Below are 16,435 nucleotides of genomic sequence, written 5' to 3' on the forward strand. Positions count from 1 at the left end.
AAGTCACCAACCAGAGTCAATGCTAGCTATTGATTCCTAATAAAAGTTGACTCCAACCAACCCATTCTATCTGACATCTTTATCACAAACAAATGGAGGGCAAAGACACACCAAAGATGGTCTTAGGAGCCCCATGGATTATCAGTAACTGTCCTTTAAGCCAGGTAGTTATTTGAGGCGACAGGTCATCCGAGCGCACCCCAGTTGGACACAGACACAGCACAGTCTGCTGTATCACCAGCCACAGTCTCAACTCACACCAGGATTTGCTGTTCTCTTTCATGGAGCTGTTTTTCAGAGGAAAGGCCACCAGAAAAGTGGGCTGGAGGCAGTCCTCATGCTCAGCCAGGAAAAATGTCCCTGGCCGTTCCTGGGAACAGGTGTGCTGGCAGAGACGTTAGCTAACTGCTGCCTGCACTCACGGGCGGCACGTTAACTGCTGCCTGCGCCGGCAGGAACCTTAACTGCTGTCTCTGTGCTAACTGAAAAAAGGCGTTGCACTATTGTTATGAGAAAAGCAAAATTAAGAGAGACACGGCTTTTTATCCTAGCTCTTCTTCCCCCAGTGACTAAGTTATTCCTTTGAATTCTGAAGACATCTTAAAAGGTCATAACAAGAACTATCATTTTAAGGAACCTATCAGTATCTATTCATCATTTAGCATTCAAGCACTCAGAAAATTATTTTAATTTTTCAAATCTTCCATGATTTGGTTTCAAACTGTGATGCTTTGCAATGCTTAATGTTATCTTCTTTCTTTTTCTTTTTTTTTTTAAGTTGAATAATAACCTGCCTGAATTTTTAGTACACGAAATAAGGATCTTACATGAGGCTCATAACTTAAGACTGAGAGCAACTTTGCAAACACAGGACGTGCAAAAAGCATTGTTAGATACAGATGTCCATGACCTCTACTCCCTGTTCTTGGCTGATAAAGCACACCTCTCAAAACACAAGGTTGCCTGCGAAACTCTGATATAGTCTCACTAAAACCGTCAGGTTTTCATATAAACTCCATGACTGCAAAAATTCACAAGGTGCACCTATGGCATACAGGTACTGATGTATTCCTGAAGTGTGTACATGCCATATTTGTAAGCAAGACTTATAACAAGCAAAAGCAGCGTTACCTGGTATAATTCACTTTATACCCCGCAATATCATCATTGGGTGATCTTAGTCGTCGCTGAGAAGGTGTCTCCAGGTGCCAGTAGTTAATGCGGTTCAGAAACATTTTAGCCAGTTCCACTATCGTTTGTCTTTCCTTTGACGGCAAGTGGCTAAATTTGTACTGCACAAAATTATTCACACCCTTAAAACAGAAGAAAACAATCTTTAATTATTTAGCCATAATTTTTGTAGGAGTGTCCTTGAACATTCCTCACTTTCTGTTTATTAACCCTGAACTTGCATTACACGGGAAAGAAAACAAATACTGGAGACCATGAACTCCTTGCTCAGCTACTCATGTAGCTGCTACAAGCTGGTTCCCCTGTACACAGCAGCAGATGCATCCAGATGTTTTTATTCTATCCACCTCCAGCAGCTGACTTAAAGGGAGTGTCGAGGTTTAACTCCAGTTGGCAACTAAGCACCATATAGCTGCTCATTCACCCTGCCCCCAGCCCAGTGGGATGAGGGAGAGAATCAGGAAAAAAAAAACACCTAAAAACCATAGGTTGAGATAAAGACAGTTTAATAGACAGCAGAGGAAGAGAAAATGATAATAATAATGATAAAAGAATATACAAAACAAGTGATGCACAATGCAATTTCTCACCACCCGCCGACCAATGCCCAGCCTGTCCCCAAGCAGCGATCGTTGCCCCTTGGTCAACTCCCCCCAGTTTATATACTGAGCATGGCGTCATACGGTATGCAATAGCCCTTTGGCCAGTCTGGGTCAGCTGTCCTGACTATGCTCCATCCCAGTTTCTTATGCACCTGGCAGAGCACGGGAAGCTGAAAAGTCCTTGACTGGTGTAAGCACTACTTAGCAACAACTAAAACATCAGTGTGTTATCAACATTATTCTCATACAAAATCCAAAACACAGCACTATACCAGCTACTAGGAAGAAAATTAACTCTGTTCCAGCTGAAACCAGGACAGAGAGAAAAGGAAAATTCTTTATTTTTCCTTGCTTCTGAAAGTAAAAAACTTTGTCAGGGAAAGAGAAAGATCCAGCAGGCTTTCTTTCTTCTATATGCTCACATATGCACAATTCTGCTGATAATCATGCTGCATGATTTATTTCCTCTATAAATCAAGTATCACCTATAAACTTCTCCAGCTACTTTTCAATAGTAGACTAGGGCTTGTGGACTTCTTGTTAAGTTTGTGTCTACGCATCATATTATTTCTTAAAAAGTGCCAGTATTTCACAAGTACGTTGCCTCATTGCACTTTGTATACTGTCCACTTTAAAAAAAAAAACTACTGAAGATAGTTAAAATGTGTGACTAAAAGTGCTGCAATACATATATATTATAAATCAATTATAATACTGCTGCTTGGCAAATAATTTTGTGATTGAGTTGCTGAACTACTAAAAACAGAATTCAAAATATCAGTCTATTTTAAGAGAAAATTATTTAAAAAAAACTGTAAGAAGAATTACCCTTTTATCTCTATGCTTTACTTTCTTAAGCAAATTGAACACTATGACAAATGTGACAAAAAATTATATTGTACAAAACCTTTTTAATAGCATATTTAAAGAACTAGGAGTGTATGGAGATTACATACACTTATTCTTTGTTTATACTCAAACTAAAGGAGAACTTAAGGTGAAAGCTTCCCAGAAATTCAGCAATAAAGTGTTTTGATTTTCCTAAATTATAAGAAGTAAGAGTTGCAAGGAAATAATTACTACACATAATAGTCTTAACATTTAAAATATCCTGTTTAACAATAGAGCATTCACTCATCCACTGATGGGAAAACATTGAGCTCCTGTTTCAGTGAGGTATGTGAGCCTCTGCATAGTCTCACTGGAGCTAATGGGCTCACTTGTGTGCCAAAAGTGCATTCTCAGCAGCTTATTTAACCAAAATCTGAATTTGTCATGTTCTTTATCCACTAAGAGTTACAAAAGCCTCAGTTATTCTTTGATTTTGGCTTTGTTTTTTGTTGTGTACCCTTTGAAAGAGAAAGCTATGATCTCACTGAATCGGATTGTAACATTTTCATTGATTTATAGAAGACAAGTGTCATTTTAATATTGGATTTCAAAACTTCAACAGCATTTTTCATCACTTTAAACAAAGAAAGAACTGCCACACATAAAAGTAGTATTTTGAGTTCATTCCCTAAAACCACAAAAAAGTCAGTTTCATTAAAGCATAAGATGAATGATGAGGGAAGTCAAATAATGTAACTATTGTACCAACACTAAAGGAGAAGCAGTAGAAGTCTCCTACAGTCCCCTACTTTGTCCTAAGTAATACACAGAAACATCTGCAAACTGCCTAAAATGCCATGTTTTCAAAACCAGTGCCTATGTTTAAAAAAAAAACCCAACAACTCCAAAACAAACAAACAAACCCCCAAAAACCCCACACCAACCAAACCCATGTGTTGACTCTTTACCTGTTCAATGCTAGGTTTCTCAAAAGGGGGACTTTCCAAAGATCCTTCTACTACAGGTTTTCCCATCTGTAAAATACACTTCCTCAAAAGCTGTTAAAAATATACACATTTTTTTAAGTTAGCATATTTGCATACAGAGGGCCAATGGAAGTCATAGGCGCACAACACACTGCAAGTAGCGTTGAAAATCTCCTGGCTACATATCTGCTTGTTTAGTCATCTAAATTTATAGCTACTAAACTTCACTGTGAATTCACCTTCTTTGAAATGCATATGAGAGGCTTCTCTGAGCAAATGGAGGCAGCTAAGTTAGCATTTATGTCAACTGACTTTTCCCAATGTGTGAGTGAGGAGGGTAAGGCTTGCAGGTTGGACAGTTTATAGATGGGACTCAGGGTCAGCTTCTGAATCATCTGGATGACTTTTGGAGTAAGATATGCTACATTGCAAGTTCCACAATATCTAGCCCATAGTTAGCCACTAGAGCATCACACTAGAGAAAAAAATCTCACCAGATAAAGTCAATACATGCATGAGGGGCAGTGAAATTGGCTTATGTGTGAGAGAGTGAAAAACCTGAGAAGATACTACACAAGTTCAGCTTACTTTGAACAGGTAGAAATAAACTTGCTTGGTGTCCGCATCTTCTTCTTTGTGGACACAGGTGAACAGATACTCCACATCCAATACAATCCCCAGGAGCCTATTCATTTCTTCTTCGGACACATTCTCCAGGTGAGAAACATGAGTAGCTAAATGAAATAAAAATCCAAACCTGTAACAAGCCTACTGAGAGAACCAACAGCACAAGTATTCCCCAGGAATCTCAAACTAAGCCCTAATGGTAAAGGCACTGATCCTGTAATAATCTATTTAAACCGAACGTCTTATCAGAGGTAACTGAAATATATGTCACATCGGAGGATGAGGAGGATGTAAAGGTAGTGCAGGGGTGGTAATTCCCACAGTAGATGAACAAAGGCTGTTTGGAATCACAGTGTCTGTTAACACTTAAAACAGACCACACAAGTCCTGTCTATATAGATATGTTGCAATATATAAATACCTACATATATTTTTGTCCAAGAGCTATGCTGTTGAGACAAAGTTTCTTGACTAAAGAAAATAAATCCATAATTCCCATAAATTAGGTAATCCAGTTGTTGATACAAGTAGCACCTTATTCCATGAAGATTTTTTTTAAAAAAAAAAAGCTCCATAAACAGGCTTTTTGTTTTAAACAAACAAATGGACATTACTGGCTAAGTCTCATACTTTCATATCATGTAAAGTCAAACGATGCTTTGTGCATGCTATATTAACAAAGCTTTTGCAGATTGTACATGCTCATTTGTGCAGAAGCTTACAAAAAAGCATCTTTCAATGTATCATAACTTACAAGTAACAAACTCCCTTTTATCATCTCCAAAAGTAAATACAATTCCACATTTGTAATTTTCAAAAGCTTGAGATTTGTACATGTGAAGCAGGACCTTCATTTCAAGCTGGTTTGAACAAGTGGCCCCAGGAAGAGAGAAGCCAATTTAAAACAGAAAGTCAATTCCCAGAAAGAAGATATTTGCATTACAAAAACCAATGATCTTCGCTGAGTCCAGGCCAATGTACATGGTATGCATATCCTTTCCTCTGAAAGGACAAGAAAATATCCTGTACGAGAAAAGGAAAATTATTTAAAAGGTTGGGCATATTCAGTTTTATATATTTTAATAACTTGTATCAATATTTACTTCTTAGATAATTATTACATTATCTTAGATATGCCAGTGTGATTAGGACTGGTAAGAAATTTTCACCATAAATCTGATTCCTTAAGGGGAGAGGAACCGGAGAGAAATAACGCTTGACTTGGAAACGATCATATTTATTGGCCACCCAGCAAAGACGGTTTGTTTTGGAAAGTTTGGTACCTGTCAAAACATTTAAATTCAATAAATTTGTGCAGCTTCAAGCAAAAAGGACACTATGGCCCAGAACATTAAAAAGATGACACCAATCCCTTCCACTTAAATGAACATTTATAATATAGTGTCTTAAGTTCTGAGCATATGCTCAGAATGGAAAGGGGGATGGTCATCATCGGCTTTCTTTAAGGACAAATTTTCAGCATTCTGGGCAGAATAAAACTATTTCATTTCTGTCCTTGAGCCATATATGAAGGTTTAATATTCCCAGCTGTCTGTTCTGATCTTGTAAAAGTAATAAATTCCCTCCTAGATGAGCATTGCATTAGAAATTGATAACATACTAAAGAAACCTCACACTCAACCAACAAATGAATAAAACATCAGCATAAGAAGCCATTTCCACACAGTTTCCATAACAATACTGAAAGTTACCTTGACTACTTAGTGGCCATGTTTAAACAGTTTATTAAACTAGAGAATTATTACCCATATGGTGAATCTAAAAGTAATGAGTGTATTACCAGCATGTATTTACTACTGGTTACCCATTTTCACCAATGTTTGTACATCAGTCCAACAAACTCTTTCTTCGGATGTTCACAGCCCATTCCCAAATTCTTGTGGCCATTAGTAAACGTTTTATTAAAATCAAAGCTTTAGTACACTGACATCAAATACTGAGTTACTCTTGACTAGAGTTACACAGTCCCACTTATCTGCATTGCCCAATTGGTACATCCTTCTTCAGCTGCTGTTGCATTCGCAAAATAATAAATTTCAAAAAAATAAATCACAAGTATAGCTTGCTACAGCATATAGAAGAAGAAAGCAAGCAGAAAGAGCAGGGCCAATGCAATGATATGAAGACTTGAAAAATAGCAAGTTAATTCTTCTAGTTGTGCAACTTCAATAAGCAAGTACTTGAGTGTATGAATTAGGAGCAGTTAGAAAACAGACTCGTAAGGAATGTGGCCACAGTCTATCTTAAAATCAGTGTGTACATAAAAACACTAGTAATGTATATAGGACAGACAAAGCAAGAAACACCCAAATATGCTACGTGAAGGTGCGTAGCGGGAACTGAAGGCAGTGCCGGGGAAAAAAAAGAAAGCCTGAGTGTGTACATAGTGTACTAACACATTAATTAACGAGGTTTAAAAGTGCACTAGACTCAAGACTGAACATGTTTACCAATAAGAAAATGCACCCTGTAACACAGGAGAAACCAATTAAATATAAAACAGAAATGAGCCTCTGACTGTGTAACACCTGGTCTTGAGGCTGGTGGAGAGTGAATTCTCCCAACACACAATTCAGTCACCACTTCACAGTGTTACGGTAGTGACCCAATATATCACCCAAATAAAATAAATATTCATTGAAAGCCCAGTACAGAGCCAAGCTGCGGGGCTGAGCCACAAATAGAAGAATACAAGTTGTAGGTAAGTAGATAGAAATAAGATTGATAAGCTAATATGCACCACCAGACAGACTTATGCACCAAAAACTGCACTGGCTTGAAGATTGAACCATACCCCTAAAAAGAGATGTCTCAAGCAAGACTAATGTCTAGGATTACCTTTGGAAGAAAATAATAAGTTAAAAAAAGGCAAAAAAGCCAAACATCCTACATTTTACATCAGGTATGGCTTTAACCAGTACAGGAATTTCTACATTGCTACTTCAACGGCTCTCTGAGGAAGACAAAATGCAGCGCAGATGATAATCTGAAGCCTGCACACCTTGTGGTCAGTCCGGTTTTAAAGGCATTCAGCAGGAACACACTAATTTCAAGGAGATGAATAGGACAATTATCTTGGAAAACACCACTGAAAGACATATTTTTGCCAGTAGCATGAGGAAGCAGACAGCAACTCATTTCAGTTATTTCAAATGAAACATCATCCTCATTAGCTGCAACCGGCAGAATAAGAAACTTTACCTTTTCTAAAAACAGCAATAAATAAAAATACAGTTTGTTCCATAAGGTACATTTCACTGGTACTGGTTTTACAGTACTGGTTTTCCCTGGTTCCCTAGCTAATGAGCAATATAAGATTTTTTAATAGATCAAAAACAGTCTCAGCCTCTAGAAGAGCCTTTTGTAAAAACAAAAGCAAAAACAAAAATACATAGCCATCCACAAATTCTGTTGAAGAACAGGGAACTGACAGACACATCTCATAAGAATTAAAAAAAAAAAAAAAAAAAAAAAGAAAAACCTCTTTCTTCAAAGGCCAGGACTGCAAGGGATGTGTAACACAAGCTACCCTAACTGCAAAAGAGGCACAGGGAAGCTGCCTGATGAAAGGTTGAAACTAACTTGACTAGAGCGACCAAACTTTCTGCGATACTATGCATTTGTTAATCTTCTCCTGCAAGCAAACCCAGAGATTTGGGATATCAGGAAAGGACAGGAATCTGCTGAAAAGCCTAGAAATAGATCAAATGTAATGAGAGCATAAAAAGAAAAGAGAGCAGAAATAGAAATAAATCCCAATTAAAAAAAAATGTATTCCACACAAAGTACAATATTATTTTTGAAAGTAAAAAATAAATGATCCATTGTGAAGGTTTTATGTTTCCTTTTTCTTATTTCACCGTCCTAAGTTTTGGATATCAACAAAAATTAAATAGCAACTGCTTCTTTTCAATTAGTTCTGAATTTTATTTTAGCTCAATTTTTATTCAATATTTCCTAATGTATACAGAAAAAGTCATCAGCTTTTATTTTGGATAACCACAAATTCTTAAAAAAAATAATACAGTGATTCACTACTCTTTTTCAGGCTATGTGGTTGGTTAACAAATCATTATTATTAGTCGGGGAAAAAAAAAAAGCCCCGCAACAGTATTTAACAGTGGATTTTGAGCAGCTGCTTCCAAGATATGCAAGCTGTCTGCACAATAACTTAGTGCTAAGATGTACAACCCCAGTATTATTTTCTGTGACACGGAAAAGGCACAGTTCTTTTTTTAGGTAAGAATACCTGCTTTAGCAATGTCCAAGAATATTTTATAGTTTATTCTGTAGTAAGAAAACGTAATACAGCCTACAGGAGAGGGTTCACGTTGTAACTAAGGCAGCTGACAGATAAAACAATGTGAGGTTAATGCATATGTTTCACAAAGTATTAAAATTGTTACGGGTAGCTTAAAAGTGCTTTTGCATTTTAACAATTTAAGATGTCGGGGTTGTTAGAAGTTGTACCTTCATTCAATTTCTTCAAAACTCATTTTAGGATATTTCCGACACATTTTAATCTAAGTTAATTGACATTTATGTCCAACCGTTACACCCATCTCTAGGTCTTGGCATGGCATCTTGACTTCCGTCTCGCAAGAGTGGAGACTTCTGGGTGTAAGCACGTGGATTGCAGGAGAAAGGCAAAAGCTTACCCAACGCGTGGCTGCAGCTGCGGCAGGGTTCAGCCAGGCTGACAACCGCCTGCTGCAGCTCTGCCCGGGGTGGCGTGGGAGGAGGGTTGGGGTTCTTCCAGCCATTGCATTTACAGGATTCCTCAGCCTGAAATCAAAGCAAAAGGGTATCGATCAACAGCGTAAAAAAACAGGAACTTGCCGAAACTGCATTATTTCAAAAGCAATAAAAAGTAACATTATTAATTTAAAGTTGTTTGTTTTGATGTTTTGGGGAGGATATTCAGGGTGTTTTGTTGTTGTTGCTTTGTTTGGTTTTGTTTTTTTATCTACCACACAGCTAGACTTTATTTTCTAGAAATAATCAGAAATAGAACAGCACCCCAAACAGAGAGATTAACATGGTTCTGGTAAGCAAACTGTGCTTGGAAAAAATACATACACAAAGTCTGGCTAATTCCTTTACAGAAAGCCCTCACTCTAGCTCCTATATGAAAGAAGTATTCAAACATTTACTGGTATATCAACATGTATAGATCCTGCCACTGAGACAGTTTTAATGATTTCAGCACAAACAGGTTATCTAACAGGCAACAACACATTTATCACTGCCTTATCAGCTATACTGGCAACAAGGACTCACGCAACTAAAACCAAGCCCATGACAACCCAAGCAGGGTTAACTAAATACTGAAATAAGCAAACAATAACTACACTATTGGAGAATGCTGTCTAAAGCAAGGCTTGGCCACAAAAGCCACGGATGCCAAAGACAGTGACGCTACCAATGAAACCTGCTGCTTACCCTGGAAAGTTTATTTATGCTCAGTGACTCCGAAACACCACTCATAGACTGCAGCTAAAAGGGGTGACCATGAAGGGAGAGGTTGTGACTTGGGTAATCACATTTCAAATCATTCAGAAGTTCGAACCCAAAGTTACCCAAAGAGCAACTTCATAGGAGGGGATTCTCTTCTGCATATCCAAAAGATCTTAGTTATTCTGATGGTAAAGTTCTTCTAACGGTAAAGTTCTTCTAACAGCATTCATATCCCTATGTGAAGATCTAATCGGAAGAAAAGCATGCTTTTCTACTGTTCAGAGATACCTGTGCACTGGGCTGTAACAAGATACTCATGAATTGGCAGTGCCAAGACCTCAGTGAGGAAAGTATGCCAATTGCTGCATAATATTTATGACTGAAACAACCTTAGTAGGAAAAATTGTGATGTTAATATATCCAGCACTAATGTGTCATTTTTCAAAACCAATTCTGAATATATTTAATGCAATCTATTTCAGGAACCTATTTCATTTTCCTTTTATGTTTCCAAATCCCATCTTACCTAAGGAAGAAGAACCCAGGAGAAGCAGAAAGGATCACAGCTTGACAGCTCCTAAGACTGACAGCTTTGTAGATTGATGGCAAATTGTTCTTCCAAACTAATTTCAATATTCAGCAACCTGAGCACCAAGAAAAAACTGCTGTCTGCAGTTTGCTGAGCACCACATGATGTTTTTACTATCTCTAATGCTTAAGTCTTTATCCGGCTGGGCTCCTGGCCCCAGATGCCATGGCCTCTGCCTGCGCCCAGGACAGCCTGGCAGGCACGAAGGGGTGTGAGCGGCATTTTCAGCAGCCAGAACCACCAGGATGACTCAGAAATCCACCTGCAAGTGCCCAGCAAAACCACTTCCACATACTTCCCTTGGAAGGGGGACAACCTGCGTCACCTGAACCCCCTGGCTCTGCCAACTCACTGCATGGGTGCAGACTGCCTGCCACCCCGTGTATTTATAATATGCCATCAGGGAGGTTTCAACGTGAAATCTGGGGAAGATTAAAACAATTTATTTTTTTTTTAAGTCTCATAAAATGCAGTCTGGATGGATTTATGGTGAATTTTATGTTATTTTTCTATCATGTTTTCTATGAGTAATATGATTGGCAGAGACGTGAAGAAGGCATGATGTTATTTTACAGCAGAAACCATCTCTCAGTTTCACAGGCATTGAGCCAGTTTTACTTTTGTTTGTTATCCAGACCTACAGGACCTCTTAAAGTTTAATGAGTATCTCAGTGATTGAGTGACACCTGCGAACCAAGGATTGCCCTGATGTGGGGACTTTGGACATCTGTGAGATGATGTGAAACCACATTTTCAATTAGCATCTCAAGCTAGAGATAAAACCAATGCCAAATGAGCTATCCACATTTGCTCTGTGGGAGAGGCAACATTGCCATGAAAGTTTTTGCAGTTAAGACAAGGATAGAGAAACTGTCACAGAAAAAAACTGTCAGAAAATGAGATTATTGCCAAAGAAAATTCAAGAGACAATCACAAAGAAGTTCTCAGACAAAAATTGATTGAATATTATTTTAGGGAAGTAAGATTTGATCCTTCCCATGCAGCTGTCCGGACAAATGTTCAACACTCTAAATTACTGGCATAATATCATGCTTATTATTAATTGCCTTAAATCATACCACAATGAAACATGTCCAAAAAAACCCCTCAAGCTAGGCACAAGCTTTTGGAGAATTTTTTCTCCAAGTGGAAACAGTATTTCACAGAAGCTCACCACACAATGTTTACTATCAAGCCTTAAAACTATAAACAGTGAGTAACTACACAAACTTTAGTGTCACACAATAATTAACAGCAAAGATGCAAACAAACAGATGTACGAATCGTGATAACAGCTCAGTTAAACTGCCAAAAATAAATATCAACCCACCCACAGAAGAATAAAAACAGCATGCTCAACGGCACAGATTTTTTCTGCCCTCGGTAGTATTTCCTCGCCAGATCTTTTTGAAGCAGATGTTAATTTGTATTGTTCAAATTATTCCGGAGACCTTTCTCAAACAACTACGAGGGTGGGGTTTTTTCATTAACCTCTCTATAAAACACCAGAATCAGCATAAATGTTCTGTTAACCGAGGGGAAACACAACCGGAAAAGGTCCTCTTTAAAACTAAGCTTTCATTGTAGATGTTGACAGCGCAAGTATTTTGCAGTGAATAGGCAACGTGCATTCCTCAGTGGCTTAAATTGCTGAGTTGTTTTAAGTCTTCCACAGCGTTTTGTTCATTCAATCCTTTCTTTGACTATCTTCAGCTTTCTCCTTTCTTTCTGCTTTTTTTTTTTTAATGTCACTCATCTGCTTTTCATTAGAAAATAAAGTATGACTTCACCTCTGCAAAAACTTTAAGATCAAAACAGTTTTGAGGGGAGGAAGGAAAAGAAGCACTTGGACTAGTGCATCCAGTCCTTGGAGCCTTGTTTTCTGGGACATCTGCACAACTTTGATAAAGCCACCAGAGCAAGTTGGGGACTTCTGCTTTACTGAAGCCTGCAAAGTAACGACTGTCATCTTTGCAGGCTCGGGGATCACGAACACTGCATCTTCATTGGCAGTTTTTAATAAAATTGGATGAGTGCAGTATAATGAAACACAATTACACACCGTTGCCTGCCCCCCTCCAAAAAAAAACCCAAAAACCAGTGCAGAAATTATGTACAGTTTGCACTGTACAATATAATTTCAATCATTTTTTTGACCCCTTCCATGTTAGGCGGAGCATTACAATGTGGGAAATCAAACTGTCTGGTAGCTCTGGGCGGTGAAAACTGCAACTCCGGACAAACTAAAGTTACTGTTTCCTTTAAAAGACTGAATATACTGATAGCAGTTCAAAAATGGACAGTGAAAAAATACAGCACATTTTAGCACGTTATTAGCATTTTTATTTACAAAGGAAGCACTGAAAGTTACAACATTGCACATCTCGGCTCCTTTTAAGTGGGTTTCAGGTGTCAAAATAATAATGAATAAATGAAGAATGTTACAGTAACTTACGGACTAAAACATTCCTCCCCTTTTTGGATAGTGAAATGAGCATAGGAACATGCAAACTTCAAGCTAATTTAATTACAAAGTAAAAGACCCCAACAGTCTTAAAACTGACTTTCAAAACAGCTGTTGTGCTGGGCTCTCTTTCCAACTCAAAATCATACAGGTTGCCCTGTCTGGTAACTGAGATGCAAAGCAGACTCAACAGATTATATATACACAGTATTACAGATCTTTATTTCCAGCAAGTATAATTACTCTAGAAAAAAAAATATTCTTCTTCCCAACACAAAAGCCGTGTAAAATACCCTGTAAGTTTTTTCCTGCAAGCAATAATCTCAAATTGATGCTTTTAACAAAGAACATCACACAAACCATAACAAATACATTGATGAATTTAAAATACATATTTTTCCTACTCAAATGTCCAGTACCCAGCAACCAGACAGTTAGACACTGCTTGGAGAGCTACTCATACAAATCAGGAAATTAGCTGACCCATTTGTCTTTAACGATACAAAATAATCAGTTCAATGTTAAGCTCTAAGGACATGTTCTTCATTTATTGACCAATGCAAGTATTTTATTGCCTGTATTTTCCAGTTTCACTTACAGAATAGATGTAGGCTACCATACAAAGCTTTTATGAATAACAGGGGCCCAATTCCCACCTTGTAAAGTCAATGGTAGATTTCCTGTTTAATGTAAAGGAAGATGCTTTAATTGGACCTGTAAGACATTGTAAAACAGATTCACCCCACTATCAAAATGATTGTAAGAAAGCTTTAGATGTCTTGTATGTCTCCTATACACTTCTGCAGAAAACAACTTTAACACATTTCCAGTGGAGCTTCAAGGAGCTGTACTTGCACTATACAGATTCCAGCAGTAATATGGCCAAGTCTGCCTCATCTTAATCTGCCTTATAAAAGTCAGGAAAAAAAATATTTCATTATGGAAATGATGGTACATATCTACCTTATGAACTCTTTTTTATGTGTAGGAGCAGGAGAACTCCATAGAGGTCACTCTAGGATGAGAAGTGGGAAGAAGTGCCTCTACCAGGGGTCAGCAGCTGGTCTGCAGTTCGGGACTCAGATTTTACTTCAACCTCTGCCACTCGCTCACCTGCCGCAGGGCCTTGGCCAAGTCATCTCATCATAACCCTTCTCACTCACTGTCCATTTTGTTTATCTGAAGCACAAGGTCTTTCTCCAAGGAGGTATTATTCCCTGCTACCTGTGCAAAAGCCTTAGGCTACTGGGCTCTAATTATATTTATAAGCATCCAGGCATTACTGTAAGATATGTATAATGAGAAATAACCAATTTTACAGAAAACTTAGTGTACTAAAATAGTACATATTTCAACTTGTTTATAAGAAAAACTCCCAGTGAGACTGGAGAGAGAGTTGTATTTTCACATACTGCAAACCAATAGGGAAAAAAAGCCAAGGAGACTTCCTCCTACATCTTCATTAAATATATTTATGTGTGTAAGTCACACAGTGCTGCTTTTATAGAAAAGGGCTGCAAGCTTGCATGCCTAATGCTCAATTTCACACTGGACAAAACCAAAACGATGTATGCAGCCATTCATATGTGCACAGATATAGCAAGTGCCAAATACAAAACCTCACACAGCATACAGCACTACTGTGCGCTTCCAAAAGTCATTAAAACTGTGCAAACTCCTAATATATATCTTATTGTTCAGAACATGCTTTCTTCCCCACACACACAAACTTGGGCTTTAAGAAGGATTTTTTTTAAACAGAAGAGCCTGTTCTCTCCCTTCCACCCCGACCTTTTCTCACAGGGGAAAAAGTCAAGCAGAGCAGCCCAACAGCTACAACTCTCCTGTCCCAATTCTTTATCAGGAAAAAGAAACAAACCCCACATTTACCTGGCCTGGGCAGCAGCTCCCTAAACTTCACTCTTGTTCTGCTCAGAATGTGTGGACACTGAAGATGTCTTCGCCAGCAGTCTTTGTCCATGTTTCCCGTGAAGGGGTCGCTGAAGAGGGACCAGGAGGTCCCTCCTGGGGACTGAGCACCCTACCCCACAGCAGCATCTTCCACCCTTCTCTGCTCAGCCTCTCTGCTGTCGCCAGTGAGACTCACCCTCTACACGGCCACCAAGCTCTCCATCTTCTTGTGTTGCTGCTTTTCATCCCTAGTGAACACATGCTCCCAGCCTCTGCTACTCCCAGCATCTCTGAGGTTAAGTTCCTAATAAATTCTCCCTGCTGAATTTTGTGATGAATTTTACATGGGAGAAGGTGATCAATGCTAAGGATGCTGTTACATATTTTCTGCATTCCAATTTGTACAGCTCTATGTAGATTTACACAAGATTCACGTATGGCCACTACCTGAATGAACACAGATGTCCCATTCTGACATGGTGTATTTGCCTTCTCTCACTCTTTGGCACTCACATACAGAAATGCAAAATAAATGGAAGAGAAGTTGCAACCCAAAGTAAGAAAAAGTCCAAAGTTACACTCTGCACTGCTACAGTTTCTTGCAAACCAGTAATGTTACAAGGCAAGCTGTGTCATTTTGGAGCACCTGCGGGGTGTTCAGGAGGAAAAATAACATTCTCCCACCCTGCTCCATCCTTCCCCCTTTATCCCACAGGAGAAGCCACTTGATTAGCTTACAAGGAGCTTCCCGTCTGCCTACTTGCTTCTGTTTTGAGACCTGGAAGAAAGCTGCCTGCCACTGAATTACTGAAGAGAAGTGAAATAGCAAAGGTAGGTTTTGCATTTTAATCTGAACACAGAGCAGCTTTCAGTGCTGTGGCCGTGCCTAGATCCTGGCAGGAGGTAAAAGGCCATGGGGTGCCCTTGGCTGCGGGTCCCGCTCCATCCATCACTGGAGTGCCAATGGGGCATCCAGGACTTCTCACAGAAGAGGGCCAGCAAGGACACCCCAGCAGAGCACGGGCAGTACGAGCTGTCACCGCACTGTACCCCACCACTGGAGCCCTGTGAGAGGGAAAGAAGGGCTGGCGGCAGGCCACAGCGTGCCCTCCTCCCCTCCCAAATGGCACTCGTCTCACTTCAAATAAAGCACCTGTGACAGTGCACATGTGGGGCTGGTGAGTCCCCAAAAAAGCAAAGGGTTTGAGAAGAGACAAGGCTGCCTGCACTTCTTCACAGCACAGCCACCTCTGTGCAGCAAAGCACCTCAGGAGAAGGCTTTTGTCCTCACAAAGATCACATGGAGGTACATCAGAGGAAGAAAAAACAACCAATGAGGGAAGAAAAAAGCAATTCACGCACTCCTAACAGCCCGCGAAAATCTTACCCACCCCACAACCAGCTTCATTTAACAGCAAGCCTCGGTAACATTAAAATATGGTGGTGCAAAGGGGACTCAGCACTGGGAAAGCTTCAAACCATGCCACCCAGCCTGCAGTGAGGGCCACAAGTTCCAAGTACACCAGCTGCTCTTCTAGCTTACTGACACCAGTGTAATCTTGCCATGTCCCATGTATGCACCAAAGCTGAAGCGGAGGTGCCTGCACATTTGGAAACAGCTAAGAAATAGAAATGTGTATGGCTTCCTTAATTTGCCTTCACATGACAGCATTGCGCCATGCCTTCAGCATACAGTTAAAGCTCCTCACTCCACCAGACAGGACTACAAAGTCATACTATGATGCTTCCTCATGTA

At 39.3% G+C, this 16,435-nt stretch overlaps 1 protein-coding gene across 5 annotated transcripts in view; it reads right to left on the reverse strand.

Moving 5' to 3' along the window:
• Positions 1–16,435, reverse strand: part of KAT2B (lysine acetyltransferase 2B) — a 45,597-nt gene that overhangs the window by 27,649 nt on the left and 1,513 nt on the right. For all 5 annotated transcript variants that reach the window (XR_015707789.1, XM_087771658.1, XM_087771636.1 and 2 more), the window contains exons 2-5: positions 8,917–9,043; positions 4,199–4,344; positions 3,593–3,682; positions 1,132–1,313 (exon numbers count right to left, since the gene is read on the reverse strand). Coding sequence is in view for 4 of the 5 variants with exons in the window: in XM_087771658.1 (XP_087627784.1) it covers positions 1,132–1,313; positions 3,593–3,682; positions 4,199–4,344; positions 8,917–9,043 (545 nt within the window). In the remaining variant the exon portion in view is untranslated. The remainder of the gene's footprint in view (positions 1–1,131; positions 1,314–3,592; positions 3,683–4,198; positions 4,345–8,916; positions 9,044–16,435) is intronic.

Source organism: Nipponia nippon, unplaced genomic scaffold (assembly GCF_047370975.1).
Source record: "Nipponia nippon isolate SJK-2023a ecotype South Korea unplaced genomic scaffold, ASM4737097v1 scaffold_1, whole genome shotgun sequence".
Classification (NCBI taxonomy): Eukaryota; Metazoa; Chordata; class Aves; order Pelecaniformes; family Threskiornithidae; genus Nipponia; species Nipponia nippon.